Consider the following 20289-nt stretch of genomic DNA (forward strand, 5'->3'; position numbering starts at 1 on the left):
TGCTGGACTCCCTAATAATACAAACTGAGAATAATCTAAAAAGCTCTTAAACACACACCTTTTTAATCTTGCATGTAACTGATGCGATCACACTTTCAGTAGTACAACTGTAAAGGTGGATTGACCATTAGCAGACACAAAACAGATAGGTGATTTCTTGATTATTTTCATATTACTCTATATCTATTACTTCCAAGTTTGTGTCAATAAATTTCTCTCTGCATCTCCCTCTCTTTTCTTTTTCTCTGTTTTATACATCTTAAAGTATGATTTATATATGAATAGACAGTAATTTTAAGTATTTATGATTGTCTTCATCCTCAAGTCCAAATAAAAGTGAGTGGATTTGACAGAATATCACCGAGGCAACGTGAAAGGCCTGAAAACCTCCAAATATTTCATTTGCTTATTGTGTATAAGGTCAGCTAGAATTTTGAACTTCTACAATGGAGAAATTACTTAACAAACTCACTGATATTTCCTGAAACTATGACATAAATTACATCAACACTGTCCTCTTTCATTTGGATTTATAGGAGCTAACTTCCAAGTGTCCTGGCAAATGGTTTCAGAGCTGTAACGTATACTCGTACCTCCTCCTGAACTGGTCAGTGTCAGAGGCGGGTGCGTCTCCATGCTCTTGTGCAGTGTGGCCACAGCCAGCAGCTTCCTCTTGTGAATGCAGAGTTTGGTGACATCTTCGTCTGCTTTCACATCCTCCGCTGTCCTCTGTTTGACAGCTGCCCCGGGGTCGAAGTTGAACACCTGAGGAGAGAAATAAAAGTGGTTAGAAGTCACTGAACTGACTTGGTCAACGTTTTGCTCATTTACTCACAATCTTTTTGCTTAATTAATTTACGTTTTGCACCCTGTTTCTGCACTGTCATGCAGTGGCCTTTATTGTTAGCCATTTTATTGGTTTTATTCCTCATTTTCTGTCATATATACATATATATCATATACACTGTTAATCAAATTCACCATACCCAGGATGTCTTTTTCATATCCATCTTTATTTACCAACACATCATCAATCGGGTCAAGCAGTCACACAAAGGTTGTTATCAACTTGATAAGTTAACCCACAGTTTATCAATCTCAGCTACGAGTGTGTTCACATGAAAGAGGTGATGTTAGCAGCACCTCCCCAATGAGAAAAACAGAGAAGTGCACTGGCAGCATAACAACAGGTTTTACAAAGGAAGATAAAACTGATATTAGAACAACATAAAGTAGACTGAAACCAGCACAGCTGCTGCAGACAGCTCAGCAGACTGCGAGTGAGAGTGAAGCGCATTAAAAGCACCGTGTGAATGTGAGAGAGCTTTAAGTGCTTTGGTCAGTAAGACTAAAAACCTGCTGCTGCAATAATAAAGTTTAGCCTATTTGTATCCAGGAAAAAAACCTGACAGCACATGTCAACCAGGACCTCTATCACTAAGGTCCCAGTCACATCAGAGTAAGCAGTCTTCTCGTGACTAGTAAAAGAGCTAACTTGTCATCCAGGAGTTGAGCATGCAACCTCTGGGCAACCACTTTCAATCTCAAGGTCACTATACAGGTCACTGAGTGGGAAGTCAACCTGTCTCCAAACAATCACAGTCCAACTCAGATTGACTGCAATCACCCTCAGATTGCTGAAGGTTTGCAAACAACTTCCATGTAATTTATAAACACAGGCCGATTGCCAACATATGCCTGAGTTTCACTTCTGCAGGGAGTCTTTGCAGAGCCAGGTTGTTTTTTTTGTTTTTTTTTTTAACTTCTTCATAAAATTTCTCATGTCCATTTCAGTAATTTCAGCAGTCAGGAACTGCTGAAATCTCCCAGTAGGAACTCCATAGCTACACTGTGATTATTATTCTTTAAACTGAGGTGATGACTGTTTGTGTCACTGATGAATGAAAAACTGTAGCTGGAAATGCACAGAAGGAGCTAACGGTGCAGAACAGGTTGATCACAGTAGTTGTGGGCTGCTTCAATCCAACTCATTTCTTGGGAGGTGCGACTCAGGTTACGGCGTAGGATTAAAAGGGGTTTTCAGTTACGTCGTAAGTTAGGACGTACATTTCCAGCAGAAGTCTAAATACTATAATCAATCTGAGTCAGTCTGCAAAAACCAGTGCAGACTAAATGTAACTGGTTGTATTCCGATTGTATCACTGTATAAAAGAAAGGGTGTTGAACACCTATGGCTGCTATAATTTTGTTCATACTGCAGGTCTGCAATCACTGTTTTCCTTAGTCTGATTGTAGCACGAAACACAGTTATTTTCATTACACTAAAGGTTAATATTTCTAAACCTTTTCTTCTTTTTAAAAAAAAAATGTGAACTGCAAATGCTGGTGTTTGAGGCTATTCGCAACACTGATAAAAGGTCAACAACTGCCCTTGTTTGACCAGAGGGATCTTCTTGGAATGATGACATCATTTTCCAGAGAAATTATTGGTGAGTGCAAGCTGATTTCATACCCATTAATGTCAAATCTTAAACAAAGCTTGCTAAGGAGCAGCTTAATTCTCCAGCATAGGTTACTATAGTGATGAGAAGTAAACCTTCGTCTTCCTAACACTGAGGTTTCCTCACTACGTCCCAAATCCTGCTTCAGAGTGCAGGCCTCAGGTAAAGCCAGTGTGTCACAACAATGCCCAGTCATCCGAGAGTGGCTGTGGAGGATCTTCAAGGAATCGTCCAAGAAATTCCAGTGAATATCAAACAGTATTTTTCCTTGACATACCTGTCCAAAATCAGTACGCATGAAAAACCCTGTTTAAACAGTCCTCTTAGATCAGTGCACACAAAAACAAAGATATCCACCCATCCATCCAGTCACCCGTGGGCTTCTAGAGCAACTGCAATTCATTCAAGAGAAAACTGCGATTTCCCGTGATCATGGATTCACAGATAACAGTAAGCTTATTATCACGCTTTGCAACTAATCAGAGCCCCCTACAAAAAAAGGGAAAAGAAAAAAAGAAAGAAAAGAAAGCATGCTATGGGCCCAGAATAAGGATGGTGAGGATCAGTTTTGAGGCCAGGAAGCTGCTTCCCCGAGCCACGTGACCACCCCTGAATATTATGTAAATCACATCCAGGTCTGGCAGCACACTGTATTTTCCTCACGCTCATCATCTCTTGGGGCTATCTTAACAGCACAGGCTGTGATGTACATAGACTAAATCGCAGATAAACATGGAGGCAGAGGCTCTCCCGAGCACCTTGTGATATGCGATATGTGATATCCCACATCTTAAGACGGTTAAAATGTAAAAGTGCACTTATGTTTAAGACCAGAAAATGAGTCTTAAATAATATTTGTATCTTCACTTTCAGATACTAAGAAGACAGCAGGGAGGAGGCGCTCATAAGGGAAGACGTGCAGCTACAAAATCATTCAGATAATGGCGTGGAGTGTTGGGGACAAATTTAGCATCAGGAAGGATAATCGGTCAGATTACCCCGTGTAATGTGACGCCTCACATAACCCCAACATTTGTAGTTTGGTCCTACAGAGATCAGCGGGTCAGCCTGGGTTCATTTCATACATCCTGAGTATGAAATAGGAGAGGATTATGCTGCAGGAGAGCTTTTCCTGTATACTCTTTTATAATTTCACTCCTGCAATTCACTCTAAGCCACACTGATTTGAGTCTCTGGACTCTGTGAAGAATAAAACTTCAGAACTAGGGCTGTGCGATATGACCAAAATCTCATATCCCGATATAAGACATCTATCGTCCCGATAATGATATAAATCACAAAAATGTAACATTTTCTGTAAATTCTGTGAATCTCGGGCAGCTCGACTTGCGTGAAGTGTTTCCAGCTGGGCGTCGTGTACCTGGAGTTGAGTGTTTTAACCGATGCATGAAACTATACATTTTTAGACACAAGTTGTAACGGCCGCCGCTTTCTTTGTGAGTATTTATTACACGGTGTGCTACGGGGAAAAGCCTGTTCTAACGTTTGAGTCTAAGATTTATTTTTTAGCACCTGACGGCTCTTTTTTGCTTCTCATCCATAAATACTCTGCATCTTTCACGTGATTCAGTTTATTTTGAAAAGTCTCAACAGGATCTTGAGCTTTATTATGAAAGGTTTATGTGGAAAATAAACAAGCGGACACGCGATGGTTTTACCGTTGTTGTTGCTAACGACAACGCATAAAAACAGGCGCTTGTCCGTCCGTATTGTGGTTATATTAAATATAAGAGAAAGAGAGAACTTTAAGAAAAATATAGCCACTACAGTGACCATCAAAACGACAAAAAAATATTGCCATAAACGTTTATTTTGCGACACCACGAAACAAACGATAGCGTAAAATGAAACGATAGACCTTTTTATATCGTCATCCGATACATATCGTTATATCGAACAGCCCTATTCAGAACCACCATTCAAAGCTGTCAGAGCAGACAATAGTGGTAGTGGTCCTAAAAGGAAACTAGAAGACTCTAAAGTAGAAACTTTTCTGGCCATAAATAACAAAGTAGTTGATTTTTGGAGTTTCTCATCCCGTAGACTCCCAATTCTTCCATTTTGAGCCCAGTGCAGGGGACTCTTGGTGGCTTGGGGACCACCAAAACAACCACCTAATCGGCATTATCAGTAGGGGTGGGTTTTAATAATCGATTCATCGATTAAAATCGATTCTGGCTTGGATAACGTGAAATCGATTCATTAAAATCCTGAATCGATTTTTTAATATAAATTTATTTTGCCCGAAACGCCAGAATCTCAGGTGAAACCTCACAAAATTTCAACAACTACCAAACAGCCAAAACAGTAAATGAGAGCAGGTACACGGATTCTGCACAAGGACGTAAACACAGCGCGGATCAGAATCAGTGAGATGTCGCCTTTCTCACCCGACAGGCGCTGCAGCTTTAAGCGGCTGCGCGCGCTCCCGCGGACGGCAATCACTTTCTGGCAGACAATCACTTTTTGGCACAACAACTGCACGGACACGGTCGGGGCTGAAAGCGACAGCTCGCTGATTCTGATGTTTCGGCGGGTCCGCGCTTTGTGTTCACGTCCTTTTTGCGCTGATTCTAAAGCTGTTAATTTTATCTCTCTCCAAACAATATTGACCGAACCAGCAGCAAAAGAAGATCCAAACTACGCTTCACATAAACATCGTCATGAATTCACTCTGACTTTTACTGTTTTGCTTCCACCACAATAAAAATCACACTTCATGCACAGCTCTCTCTCTCTCTCTGTACTTCAAGAACAGTTTCCCGTCTAAAAATCTGTTTTCTGCATTATTCGCTTGCTTGCTACGCACAAGTCTACCGTTGTTTACAGCGCTGTCCGCCGCTGTTTTTTCCTTTTTTTCGTTTTACATACTTCCGAAAAGAAAACTAATTTCTGCCGTTCAATACTGAACAAATTTAAACTTTTTAAAATTATGCAAAATGCAAAACGCTTAGCCGTGTCTCTAATAAAACTGCTGTAACGTCAGAGGTAACGTTCATATGTTGATTAATGGTTTTCCTTCGTTTTTGATGTACTGCAGATACATATTTTTATAAAATCCCAGGCCAGGAAAACCACCTTCATGTTTTTCTGTGTTTTATCTTCAGCTACTTTGACACAAAGACATCTGCTGTGACGCTCACACCTTTGATAAAGTCTTGCATGTGTCAGCTTCCTTTTTATAGATACAAAAATATGTAAATGTACTGATCTGAATTATAATATTTCTGACTGTCAACATTTCTCAGATTTAAATCGAATCGAAGTGAATCGAATCGAATCGAAGTGAATCGAATCGAATCGAATCGAAGTGAATCGAATCGTGGATCGAATCGATTCGGGACCTTGTGAATCGGAAACGAATCGATTCTAGAAATCAGTGACGATACCCAGCCCTAATTATCAGTAAGGAAAACTGGAAAGACTGGATGCTAATGGTTTAGCAGCAAGTGAACTTTCAAAATAAGAGGAGAGTGTCCACTCTAGGGAGTGGCCTACAAACTGGTTGCCAACCACCTAGCAATCACCGGTCACTAGGGAAAAATGTGCATTCCCAGACGAGTTGCCAAGTGGTTGCAGAAGGTTGCCAGGTGAAATCAGTCACAAAGAGGGTTTCAGTTGCTAGCTGGTTACCATGGTCACCTGTGGTTTGTATAGTTTGTTGGCCTCAGCACAAGTTTTCCCTTGAAGGCAAACTTTGTGCGCCACTTTTTCAAGTTTTATTAGTGGTTAGTATTTGCAAACAAGCAGAGTTTAAAGTTTAGCATTCTGTAATTAGTTTTTAGTGGTATTAAACTTTTTATTTAGTGGGTATTTTTAATCTCACTTATTGTCACTTTAGAGCTGGTGATTTTACTAAGCTCTGGCTAAAACAGCTAGAGCAGTTTTGAGGTTTTCCCATTAAGTGGTAGTACCTGGTACAAGGTACTTTTGAAAGCATCTACTCCGTCGGGGTTCCAAGCATCTGAGGGGATAACTGCCAGCGATTGGCCGGGCAATGACTGGATGAGAGCGTCTCCTTTACAAAAATCAAAACTGCCATTTTTGAAACCTAGCAACGACAGAAATGGCTGCACAAAAACCGACACCGTGGTCCAGCGACAAAGTGGAGATGCTTACTTTCGGTTTAGCAGCAGGTATACCATCACCTTTATACCTACAACATCCATTTTTGTGCTGTTTTTGTTGCATACAAATGACATCCCGGGTCTTTTGGCCGTGTTGCTCTAACAGCCCAAAGCACTGAATTGTAATGGAAAACGACTGAAACCGCGTAGAGTCGAGTGGAGTAGGTACTAGTGGAAAAGAGGCCTATGTAGCAGTGCTATAGCTCCCCTGGCCGAGCCTCACTCCCCCTGCTTTCCTGTCCATATTGTGTTTATACTACACTGTCAAATAACGGCCAAAAAAAATGCCAAAGATGAGATTTAACTTGTGATTTTGTTTAATAGGATAAAACTGACAGCTTGTATAAATAAATGTAATTTTTGTTTATATAGTTTGTGTTTTTCCTTTCTGCATAACAATAACTGAAAACCGTGATTGTGTTACATTAAATCTCTACTGTAAATAAAGGAAACAGCAGTTATCACTGTACACTCGAGTTGCCTGACGATTAGAGCTCTGAAAGGAGCCTGCACAAACAAACACCACACACCAGTTTAAATTTAGGGGTCCTTGTTTAGCCGTAATTTGTGGACAACAGAATTTTAATTTCCGTCGCAGATTGGCTCCTCCATCTTAATCTCTAATTAGCGAATCATCCGGAGCTCAGTTTGGAGCAGCTGTAAAAATCTCACTGTGTTTTAATCAGAGCCAAAAGAAAACAAATAAATAAATATACCTTTTGGAGGATGAGTGGGCACTCCAGGCCGCATTTGCAGGTTCCATCTGTCAGCAGGTAGGTCCTCACCTGCTCCAAGCTGGACAGCACCGAGCCACTGGGACTGCACACAGAGAACAACAACAAGGTGAGGCTGAAGCTGAAGCTGGCAACGATCCACAGCAAAAATGCTCCTTCTGGGAAGCTCACTGAAGCACCCGTTTGAAATAAGATTCAACATTTTTATACTGGAGCTCCTGAACACTGATCTTTAGTGTTAATGTGGAAGAAGAAAAGAAACACGATGGACACAAACTTGATTTTTTTCCCCTTCTCTGAGGCAGGTTAGCAGCTCCTTCAAACTGTTTCTGGATAGTAGTAAGCATGAAATCAACCGCGGAGGAATAATCTCCATCCACATGTATTACAACACCTGACCTGAACAATATATATGCATTTTACATGAAGACATAAAATAATTGTCATTTACTTTCTCATCGTTCATCTTTCCTTAGGGGTATTTCAGAAACCATCACTAGAGTTTCAAGAAAAAAAGAGAAATTATCCAGTGAGCGGCATTTCTCTGTTAAAAAATATCTTGTTGATGTCAGAGGTCAGAGGAGAAAGGTCAGACTGCTTCAAGCTCACAGGAAGGTAGCAGTAACTCAAAAAACTATTTGTTACAACCCAGATGTGCAGAAGAACATCTCTGAATATGGACCAAATTCTCCAGCGCCTTGATTAATCTATAACATGAAGCATTATGGCAGTTCTGGAGGCACACATTATGCAAAGTGTATCTAATACTTCAGTACACTTCTGTGAGCCATTTTGTGTACAGAAGCTACGCAATCAAGGACTTTTATTGTGAAAGGATGGAACACATGCACAGGACAAATTGGGTTTCTGGGTGATAATTGTTTTTAATCTAGTCCTAATATGCCTGTTAATCTTTACACTTGTTAAAGAAAGGAGAAACTTAGACATATAGGTTATTATGCAATGTTCTTACTAGTCACGGCCGCTTGAGATAAAATTAGCCTGCATGTGGCCCATGTAATAATAAAAGGAGTCTGACACCCCTGGACGAAACATTAGAACGAGCTTTAACCAAAGATAGATATAAAAAGGGGTCTCTATGCACTCGAAGGCTGGCACAAAGAAACTACCTCTAAAGAAGAACAGTATGTACCGCTGGTAGTTCCTATCAAACATATACAGTGGCTGGTTGACAAACCAGCCAAAGACTGAATCATCAATCACTGTGGCTGTGAAAAAGAATGAAAAAAAAATCAACTGTGAGGATCATCCCTGAAGCAAAAGCATGCTTTCAAATGTAAAAGAACATCAGCAAATACAAGTGTGCTGTGACAGTATCAGGCCACGGTCACAGACAGGATTCTTTCCAACACCCAAAATAAACCTGACACCAGCCAACTGCTTCGGTTCATTGTGGTTGGTGAGCGCGCGTGCCGGGAAGGACACCAACTTACAGCCTACAAGGATTCGACTCATCGGAGGAGACCGACGAGGAGCAGTCGCTTTGTTAGTCATTTCACTGTCTGCAGCTTACCTGTGTCCGTCGGCTGATCAGTGGAGAAATTTGTGTGTCTAGTTCATGTGAAATGGAAACTAAATCAGGTGACCATAACTGGACACAGCAACCATCATCATCAAAGAGTTGCCATGCTTCTGCTCATCGATCAGTTAGAGAAACTCTACCCTGTGTGCACAGTAAACAAGCCTGCTGGGTGCTCTTTGAATTCAAATGACTGGGACCAAAACCTGACGCTTACCTTTGATACATGACATCAATCACCTTCGTTGTTCGTGAACACACTTGTAGTCATGATACAAACTAGTGGTAATAATGAGCTGATAGATGTGGCGACAATTTTCATTTCTCCTTGACTCTTATTGGAACAAAATGATGCAATTTAAGAAAGACAATCGATTGGTGGACAACAGGGGTTAGACGTTCAGCCATTTAGCCCCACACACACTCATCAAGAATATGAATGTCATGGTAATTTGGGACAAAACAAGTTTGAATTTTTTTATAATCCACACAGGCTCAAGCCTATACATACAGGGTCAAAATCTTTTAATAAGTGGTGGTGAAAGTTCTATGATGTCTCAACTTGACAAGGCTTTTTCTTTTTAGTGATCACGAATGACTAAAACTGGTAGTTTCTTTGCAGCACAGAAAGGATTTGTTTAACAGCCCTCATTGGATTTACCAATACTCAGAACATTGGGGGAAGTCTAAGGCAGCGGTCCCCAACCCCCAAGCCACGGACCAGTACCGGTCCGCGAGTCGTTTGGTACCATGCCACGAGAGTTGAGGCTCGGGTGTGAAATTTATGGCTTTCAGGGTTTTTATCGGTTTTGTATCGTTATTTTTTTATCGTTTTTATCGTTAACTCTGTTTCCCTGGGTCTTTTCCCATGTTTTATGAATAAATCTTTTTTTGGTACCGGTACTGGCTTTATTTTGTTGTATTTATCCGCGACACCTTGAACGTCCGTGAAAATATTGTTGGACATAAACCGGGCCATGATGCAAAAAAGGTTTGGGACCGCTGGTCTAAGGAACTCACTGAAGATCCAACAAGGAGAATTGTAGATTTACACAAGTTAAGAAGGTCTATATAAATGCAGACTCGAAGATCATCATATCAGATAATTGTACGGTAAGTACAAGTTCTTCAGATGTGGAAAAAGACCCAAACTGTCACACATGACAAGAAATTGATTAGGATCTTCAGGAACAGCCCAGAAACTACCAAGGTTCAAGCCTGACATGAACTGGAAACCTCTGGAACACCAGAGAGCGTGCTGATTAAGAAAGAAACCCCTGCTCCAATATAGACTTCTTTTATAAAAGTTTATTTTGTCTCAAGACAAGCTTATATCTTTGCCTTGAGCTTATATATAGAGTTATAGTTAGAGGAGAAAAGATGAGGCTTTCAAACCTAAGAACACTGCACCAACTATCAAGCATGGTGGTGGTAGCATCATTCTCTGGGCCTGTTTTGCTGACAGCGGTACAGGTACACTGCACAAAGTGGATAGAAACATTAAGGATGACTTCAAATCAACAGCTAAGTTTCTGAAATGGCCTTCCCAAATCCCCCTATATATGTAAGTATATATTGGAGCCTGTATTTATATATACTTTTGACCCTGTGTGGATTAGAGAAAATACAAAATAAATTCAAACTTGGGCACCCACTACTTGTTTTATGAAGTCATTAAAGATATATGCTATACAATCATTCTACTCTGGAAAAAGAACAGTTTAAAGAAATCATTAAAAGCCCGAAATTATCATGACACTCATGCCCATAATTAGTTTAAACATTTTATTAAACAGCTTTCAGTCTAAATGTACTGAGCACGTGCAGTGGTTCACAGATATATTTCCCTTAATCTGTAGCCATGTTTGCTTTCAAATCTCTAATGGTTTTGATCTCATTTTCTTACCTTATGTACACGACCCCTCCGCCATGCTCTGTCTTGCGCTGCCAGCCAATGGGGACCTGGACAGGGACGGCCTGCCTCTCATCTCCCGCCTCGCAGTCCTTTCCGCCATTCATTGCTCCGCTGGTTTTACGCTCGACACCTCAGAGGTATATATATCAGACATCAACCAGCGTCTTCGCAATGCGTGTCATGTTTGTCTTCCAAAGCCGTGGCCGAGGTGGCGGTAGGAGGGAGGGTTCAGGACGATGAATATTCACTTCAGAGTGGGAGTGTGCTCTCAGGTGGAGCTGATGGGGGATGGGGGTGCAGGGTGGGTAGGGTGAGGCGAGCTCACGGCAGACCCTACCCTTTGAGCTGCTTCATGGCCACGGTGCTGAACGGCGCGTGGACTTCCATTACTGCAGCTCGTCATTCGGAGCCATCCGACTCGAGAAGGGGAGAAGGAGGAGGGGTGGGGGTTGGGGTGAGGAATCGGCTGTGCGTTGAGGGGAGAGTCGCCTTACTTTTAATTTTTCACCATTTGTCTCTCACCACCCAGAACACGCTCCCCTCAGGCGGACATGTTGCAGACCATGTTCAACATATTGGTTCCCAAATGCAGTTGGGTAGTGGTATTCCCATGGTTCCTTTGAGGGCAGAAGAGAAAAGACAGAGTTGTAAGAACAAGAAACAAAAAATTACACATCAAAAATATTTAACAAGCATACAGCCCTAATAGAAAATGATTTCTTAGGTAACAAAAGCACATCAAGAGCGCAACTCCCCCGAAGGGCAAGGGCTTCAGTCATAGGGCATTGCATTGAAAAGATAAAGTGTGTTGTATAGCCCTCCCCATGCCTGTTCATGATACATTATACTTGATATGGTTTCCTTTTTTAATATTTTACTTTTTTTTGTATCCAGTTTAAGTTTTACATTGGGTGCTAACAATGAAGGTCAAGGTCAAATGAATACCCAATCCAGGTACTCATGTGCCCCAAGGCCTAGTATATTGTTGTGAAATTGTGGGTAATATAAAGTTTTTACTGTTTTTTTTTTTTTTAAATTTGGTGTCACCTTGACCTGATCTTCATGAAAATTAAATCAGCTTGAGCTGTTGTTGGTATCTACTATCACACAAAATTTGGAAATTATATCTTGTAAACTGGCGACTAAACTGCTAACAAAAACACAGACAGACAAACGGAACCAATTACATACTCCCTCTTTTTGGAGGGGAGAGTAAAAAGGTAATATCTAAGCCACAAAGCCTATTGTTCAGAACTAATTTAAGAAATTAATCCCCATGATGCACTCTAATTTATTTTGGGGCGATACAGGAACATGCAACGTATAACAAAAATCCGCAGTTATATCTAAATAATTTCTTGTGGTTCAATGGACAGTTAAAATTAGGGTGGGGCCACTCTGATATGTCGATATCAGTTGGTTCCTGACCCAAAAAGCTGGAAGAGATATCTGTAGCTCCTGGCTCTGAGAAGTGAAGCCGATGTAGATTTGTCTTACAACTGCATTCTATTTAATGAGCATTAGGGGGCGAACTCTCTGACTCCGCAAAGAGGACCGCCTAAAGAAGTCTTGGGGAAGAAAACCCCTTGCATCTGTAGAGCGACCTCAGAAAACATTTTCCTGATGAGTTTATGTGCTCAGTCACTAATTTCAAGCCATACTGAATAAAACACTAATTTAACCCTGTAAATTATGGTCACAATTAGCACAATTAGAGTGTGATAAAAGAATTTCCCAGGGAATGCTAACAAACTGCCATGGTTGTTTGTGTTTTACATGGACGATGACAATTTGTCTAGAAACATTTGCTAACAAACCACTGAGTGTTAGTAAAACCTGCAAAAATGCATTTCACCTTCTTAGGAAAATATATGCTTTACCATATTTCAAAAGGTCCAACCTTTACTTTGAAGGCAAATGTTCTTGGTTCCAGTTTGCAGCACAGTCTTGACACTACCACTACGATATATTGGTGATTAATCGATGACGATTAATGATGACTATTGCTATCATTCAGAGACCAAAGCAATTGTAAATTGATAACTGATAAATATGTTTTTATTGTTGGTCCTAATGTACTACTAAGAGTCCGGGAATTATAGTTGACCATAGATTATAGAGAGTTCTTGGTCTATGAGTAGGATATTGAGTAAAAGTAATAGTAAAACCAAGGTGCCTTACTTTATTAAAGGTCTTTCGCATTCAACACGACAACAGCACCACTGTGCCACGCAAGAACAGTTACCCGTCAAAGAACAGCGCAAGCATGCCCGCCGGGGGAGCCTTGGTGCTTGCCGTAATGTGACACACATATAGTGGACCAATAAAAATGCAGAATGACAGGAAGTGTGCTTTTAATACAAGCAAAGTCCACGAACAGTCTGCAAACATGATGTAGAACAGAATGTAGTCAATTTGGGGTCTTTAGGCTATGAGACGGAGGCAGACCGCAAAGAGTAGCTTTTAATGTTGAAAGCAAGTTTAAAGTTTCAGAGCTTTAATGTGCACATAACAAATCAACGACTTCACCAAGAGGGAGACAAAAAAAATCTTAATTCATGAATAGACAAACTGTTCTTGACAAGATGAACTCCTCTTTTGCAGCTCAGACACTTGAGCAGGAAGGCTAGAGTTATTCTGCGACTTTCTAAGAAATGGAACAGGAATGATAGCTCAGCTGTCAAGTCTCCAATGGTCCATGTCTGTAGCAAAGTATAATCAAGGTCTTAACAAAGAATACCAATGTGGTACACCGGTTCAGTCGTAGCAATCGACTAGATTTACAAACTTTGTTTGCTTTAGTATCCTTACTAGGAGTCTGTAGCTTAATCACTTAAATATTAGACAAAGGTTTACACAGCAACTGATTGTTGAAAATGCTTTAATTTATCCTCACCGCTTTCATAACAACAGGTCTTTAATCTTGCCTCAACATTCAAGTCTATATAAAGAAAACAAAAAAAAACTGCAGCAGTTTTGTCAGCTTCCCCCCCGTCTCCCTATCAGACAGTAGGAGAAGCCCGTCAAAGCTGGTAATCAGGCTGAATAGAGCCTGTGAGTGATGGAGCTCCATGCAAAGCTTCCTCTCAGCCACTGGTGCTGCTGACTCATAACTGAGACCAAACCCAGTGACACTACCACAGAGGAAGAACAGTTAGAAAAAAAAAAAGAAAGAAAAAAGAAAAGAAAGAGGTGGCAGTTAAACGTACGCAGTTTATCTGGAAAGACACGACAGCAAAAGGAGAAACCTCTGCTGCAGAGTTAAAATCTAATTTAACATAAGCCTAAGTCTGGAGAAGACATCGTTTCTACCGTTGGGTTCACACTGGAGGGAAAAATGAATTATACTTCTCTGTAAGAGCCCAGTGCAGCATTGCTATTTGAAGACATCTTTGGCTTTTATAAATGCTGTTTTTTTGAGGCATGCTCTCTTGTATTATTCCCTCAAATTGGAAAGATACAGACTCGTAAAATCATGGGCCTGACCTCAATCAAACACTTGTGATTTTTTTTTAAATTACCAACCACCAAGAGCTAATCTACAACACAAAATTCATAAGCATGATTATTTTGATCAGCAGTTAATCTTATTGACTTAACACAATCCAACTCCTTTTTCCTATTTTTGGTTTACCCTTCTTTAGAACTTCTTCTAATGCACAAACTAGCTTCATGGATCAGTTTTTTAGGATCATCTCTAAGGCATGCTGCAGTCATACCACATGAATTTTGCAAAAGCTTACATAATTATAACAGTGTTAACAGTTTTCCCCCACTGGGGCAGGTAGATCACTTTTAATTCCCCCAAAATAAAGCCAATTAAAATTACTTTACATACTGTTAGCGTATCGCATAAAAATAACACGTAATTTATTAGCAGACTGATACTTCCAGTGCAGTTAGTACGTAAATTAAAATAACATGTAAAGGAGTTAAAAATAAATATACATAACAAACGTTAGGGGAATCTGTTTTGTCTTCATCTAACTGAGCAAAAAAGTATTGGTTGATTAAATTTTTAAATATGTGTACCAGTCTTGAAAATTCTACATCATGGGCTCTAAAAGAGAGGCAGCTGTTAGCCTGCATCAAGTTTACAAGAAATTTTTACAGATTTAGAGATCTATCAGGCAGCAACAGTGTTTAGCAGTGTTGCTTCACACCAGGAAGGTCCTGAGTTCGATTCTACCATGTGCCTTTCTGTGTGGAGTTCACATGTTCTCCCCGTGTTTGCGTGGGTACTCCAGCTTCCTCCCACAGTCCAAAGACATGCCGTTATAAGGGTTAGGTTAATTGATGATTCTAAATTGCCCATAAGTGTGACTGTGAGTGGTTGTCTGTCTCTGGTTTGAGTGTTTTAAGTCTGTGCCAGATTGGCGACCAGTCCATAGTGTACCCTGCCTCTCTCCCCAAGGTAGCTGAGATAGGCTCCAGCCATGGATGGACAAAGATCAGTTTACCTGCAAGCAGACAGCTTCCATTTTAGCTTCTACTTAAATTACTAAGCTGCTGCCATGTAAAAAGTAGATGGAAGCAGTTAAAAAACAACAACAACAACAACAAAAAAACTAAACAGTTTTTCGTTACATTTAAACAATCCATATGGGTGGTTTGATTTGCATTAGCATTGTGAAAATACTGACTGTAATAAAAACGAATCATTAAAAACTAATGATTACTGGCTCCAAAGATTCGGCCACTGTTTATGTTGAACCCTGCACAAATACAAAATTTAAGGGAGAAAAAAAATCAAACATAAACAGGATTTTATCAATTTCTCTCAAATTACACATAGAATTGTTATGGACAACCACATTTGACTTTCGAAAAATGTTCTCTCAATTCTTGGCAATCATGGACGAACAAAAAAAAAAAAAAATCTTTCTCTTACTGAGAATGCTGTCCAAACTGCAACTTTCTACATGAAAGTTGTTGTCATTAGCAGCCATGCTAATGGACATACCAGTAGTATCAGGACACATCTGCACAACAAAAAACAGGGTACATGTGAATACAGTATATGCTAGTTTTTTCGATCGCTTAATTTTCAGAATCTGTCCCAAACAAATGCTGTGTCCTGGTAGACTGTAAAGCTTGAGGGCTACGACTTCACCAAAGATATCACAGGAATGGTGAATTTCTATCCACCTAGGTTAAAATCTACAAGTTCGACGTCTTCCAAGTGGTCAAGTAATGTCCCCGCTGTCAGCAAGGACTCCCAACCAGAAGGGTTAAGAAAAACGTGTCTTTTTACAGAGGATTTCCTTAAACCTAAAGTACAAAAAACAGTGGGAAAAGGAAATAAAACCCATGTTTGTGTGTTTCCTTCGCTGCTTGAACATGCTGAAAGTGTGTTTTCTTATTCATAGGTGACAGCACAGAGCTGAGTTCCCGAAACATAACTGCACATCATGGCTGCAGCAGCTGGAGATACCACGTGGAAGACACAAGAAGTATGATTCATCATCTCGGGCTGTTTGCATTTTCTCCTGCCAGCTGTTTATAGCAGTGGCGGTCATGAAGAGAACAATGAGGAAGATGCATAAAGGCTCCCAGCCTTCAATAAAGCACACCTACTAAAGCTACCTCTACCTGTCTCTAACTCCTGATGTGAATTTGGGGAACGGTGAAGGTGCACCCTGCCACCTACTGCTCTGCCAGCTACATAGAGATGCAGGAGGAGGTGGATAAAACTGCTACAAGTTGGACTGTCTGAGATCAAACACTAGCAGTCAAACCAATGCAGTTGTATAATTACACCAACTATGGAAGGAAAAAAAAAGACAGAGAGACGTATTGGAAATTCGTTTTCCTATTTTGTCTCCTTAAACCTTAGAAGAGAAATATGAGAGGAAATCTCTCAACTTACAGTGAATAAAGTTAGACCTTAAGCAAAAACTTGAACAGCGGATGAAAAGAATTTTTTACTTTTTTTCTTTAAAATCGCCATCCAGATTTTCAGAAGTGAATATTTGCTAAAATTAGGATCTGTATGACAGACATTTTTCACAACTTTATGCTTTCTTGCACTACACTTTCCACTAGTGCGTTTAGTAGGTTAATTGTATCGTTTTATTTTCCATGAACTTTTTCTCTGTTATTACTTAAAGTTTTCATTGAAATCTATAATTATTTAACTTCATTGTATTTATTTTGACTTCAAATTTGTTTCTAGCTCTTAAAGGTATTTGTTTGGCCATATGGTCATTTATTTTACCGAGCTATCAGGGTTTTTCCTGGCTAAAGGTATTAGATTTTTTTTTTTTAAATTACAAAACAGAAATTTAAAAGAAAGAAAAACAAAATAAAAACACATCAATGCTAAAAATTATGATTGGCAACAGTAGCAGATACCAACAGTGCCGAGGTAGTTGTTTAACTTGAAACGATGACTGTAGATGACTGTCTATGATGCTGTAGACAGCAGAAACCGTCCACAACACTAAGTGACATTTTGTTAATAATTCTGATGTTTGTTAAGCTCCCGTTTCAACACTGAATTATTAAACAGTTATCATAGGTGTTTACTTAGCTATGAAACTATCTAGCCATAACCACACAAGCCGTCTACTAGTGGCTATGGCTAATAATAAAATGTTAAGATAAGGTAACAAGTTATGCACAAAGTGCCATCTAATGTTAGTCTCCTTAGATCAACCCCTGTATTGTTAACAGACATGCTGGTAAAAATAAAAAAACAAACAAACAAAAAAAAAACGCCAGATTTCAAACTATGTCTATCTACTCTGAGGACCTGTAACTGAAAGTATTCACAAAATGAAGGTAAATGTTGCAACCCCTTTTTAAATATGCCAACTCAGATTTGCATGGAAAAACCCAGAAAGGTCAATCTCACACATCCAAAAGTGCATGCACTTGAATGTGACGGGAATTTTACAGTTTGGAGTGAATCCAGCTGCACACGTCACCAAAACAGTAGGGAACAAGAGAGGGAAAAACTTAATGTGGTAGAAAAGGAAGAAATGCACCCTCAATAGGAAATGAGTAAAAAAAAATTACAAACTGTTTTAGATAAGAAATCACATTAAAGAAAAAAAAAAAAAGACGAGCAGAAACGCAGCCAAAGATCCTCGAGTAACTAAATTTGTGGTCCATTAAAGATGGCAGCTTATGTAAATGAAAACGTTCTCCCTCAGTGTCCAAATATTAAAGAATATGATCAGACAAAGTGGCCTGTGTGCATTTCATTATTAAGTCAAGAAGTAGATTTCTTTGCTTTGGTTCATGTCTGAGCTGGACTTTCATTCAACTCTAACGACAATCTGTCTCTGACTGATCTTAAGTCATCGGGACAAGAAAAGGAGAAAGAGGAAAACCTCTTTATCTATGAGTCGACAACCTTTACCCGCCAACTCACAATTCAGGTCAGAACATGAGCTTCAAACGACTTTAGCAGCACGCAACGCCAGTTTGCCAGCATTTGGACTCTGGTAAGTTTGAATGGAGCACATAACCCACTGGAGGACTTAAGGTCTTTGCAGAGTGACAAACTAATAAAGCCAATTAGAAGAGATAACAGTGGAGGAGTAGTTGTTTTGGGAACTGTAAAAATCGAGGGAGCACAGTCACAGTCCAGCAGAAGCATTAAAATAGACAATCTCTTGGTCTTACTGGTATTACACAGGGTCTGACATAACCAATGGCAAAGTAAAATGTGTGTGTCTGCACAGGTTGATTTCAACCAATCAGTTCAACTGTTAAAAAAAAAAAGAAAAAGAAAAAAAAAGATAAAGTCAAACCTCATTAACAAGTGAGTGAGCATTTTCTCATTACAGGAAGCATACGAGGCTGCTGAGAGAAACTGGTGTGGAAAACACAGCGGGAAGGCAATGCTGGAGGTTTGGAGCGCCACAGCATGAACTGTGAAAATTCACAACAAGCCTCCTTGTATTGTAAGGTAAAGACCCTTCAGTATTAGAGGGAGAACCCCAATAATCTGATGATCCCTATGAGGAAGAACTGGGTAACAGTAGGGAGGAAGAACTCCCTTTGAACACAAAGAGACCTCCAGCATCCTGCTGTAACTGGTTGAGTGGTGAGGGGATAAAGGTGCCAGAGTCTGCTTTATATATGATGCTGGCTTTTAATTTTAAAATGGGAATCTATGGAAAAGCAGTGGCAGTGTCACAACTGAAAGCATGACCCCAGGTGAAGTGAACAATTTTATTTTTTTTCCCCCAGAATAGACATTCAGCAGGACTTTTGCGTTATTCACAATTTAACTAAAAAAAAAAAAAAATCCTGGAGGTAAAAAGTCCAAAAGAGTCTTTATCAAGCTACCAGACCAGCAAATTTGAAAAAGTGAAAAGCATCTTTTACACTGCTTTCTTTGTAAAAGTCACAAATACATCATCCACTCGTCTTTCTCAACAGCTTTTTTGTTTCATTTCATATTTTTGGCAAATGTTTGAATCAAAATCCCTAAATTTAGATATTAATGGTCTTTTTGGCACCAATGTGCCCACCATTGATTTTAATTGCTAAAGGGTTTATTAATAATTACAGAAACCCTTTTTTTCCCTAAGAGGAGAAACACCCTTCCAAAGGTCTTCTCTATGCAGTATCTGACAAACTTGAATAGTCATGAATACTTTCTGCATACGTGACTTTAACAACAGCATTTTCTTTGTTGTCCACCTATTTAGCAATAATTTTAAAAATGAAACACAACAACACTGCATTTGGAAATTCTTGGTCTTTTCAGCACGGCTATTCCCATTATTGGGTTACTCTTAACTCACAGAGTTTGTATATAATAAACTCGTTGAAGAGGACCAGTACAGCTTGAAAAATTGTTTTGCTTTTGTTTTTTTTTTAGAAGTGGCAAAACATACTTAAAAAAAGCTGCCTTTATGCAGATGAACAGCTTGTTTAGTTTAAATTTGGCAGATTTCTTAAAATTGCAGCCATCCTCTCTCTTTCTAGCAGAAATACTTGCATACAGAGATACATGCAGTGCTGACTCTAAATAGGAGCACAAAGCGTCCTCTACTATATTTATTCAATAATTATTTTGCACATTTTGACTATCTTGCACTAATGACCATAGCATATGTCTGCATTTATCCCATCTCCATCTTAACAGGTGGGCAAATCTGAACAAAACGTTGCGTGATGTCACACACACAACAATTATTCACAAATAAATATTATATATATTTTTTTTTCAAAGATTCGTTATAAATCCATTTATTTTTCCTTTTGTACATACTATGTTTATTTCATCATTTCCTTGCACATGCAACGTTACATTCTCAATTTGTTTGTATGCAATTTAATGGTCACCAAAAATGTGGATCTGCAACCGAATTTTATTCCACTCACCAAATAAGATCCTTAAATATCAAAGACATGTAGCTTAACAGACCACATTTCATTGTTGAACGTGTTTTTGACGATCATTGGGACTCCATGAACCCTAAAAACTTTGTTTTTACTTCTACATCTTTTAGGGGTATTGTAAATCATG

General features: G+C 39.5%; 1 protein-coding gene across 3 annotated transcripts in view; it reads right to left on the minus strand.

The window, feature by feature from the left end:
* mbd5 (methyl-CpG binding domain protein 5) overlaps positions 1-20289 on the minus strand; it is a 45958-nt gene that overhangs the window by 20495 nt on the left and 5174 nt on the right. For all 3 annotated transcript variants that reach the window (XM_025903146.1, XM_005452326.4, XM_005452327.4), the window contains exons 2-4: positions 10791-11416; positions 7327-7429; positions 594-765 (exon numbers count right to left, since the gene is read on the minus strand). In XM_025903146.1, coding sequence (XP_025758931.1) covers positions 594-765; positions 7327-7429; positions 10791-10903 — 388 coding nt within the window. In that variant the 5' untranslated portion in view covers positions 10904-11416. The remainder of the gene's footprint in view (positions 1-593; positions 766-7326; positions 7430-10790; positions 11417-20289) is intronic.

The sequence above is a fragment of the Oreochromis niloticus genome, linkage group LG23, assembly GCF_001858045.2.
Source record: "Oreochromis niloticus isolate F11D_XX linkage group LG23, O_niloticus_UMD_NMBU, whole genome shotgun sequence".
NCBI lineage: Eukaryota > Metazoa > Chordata > Actinopteri > Cichliformes > Cichlidae > Oreochromis > Oreochromis niloticus.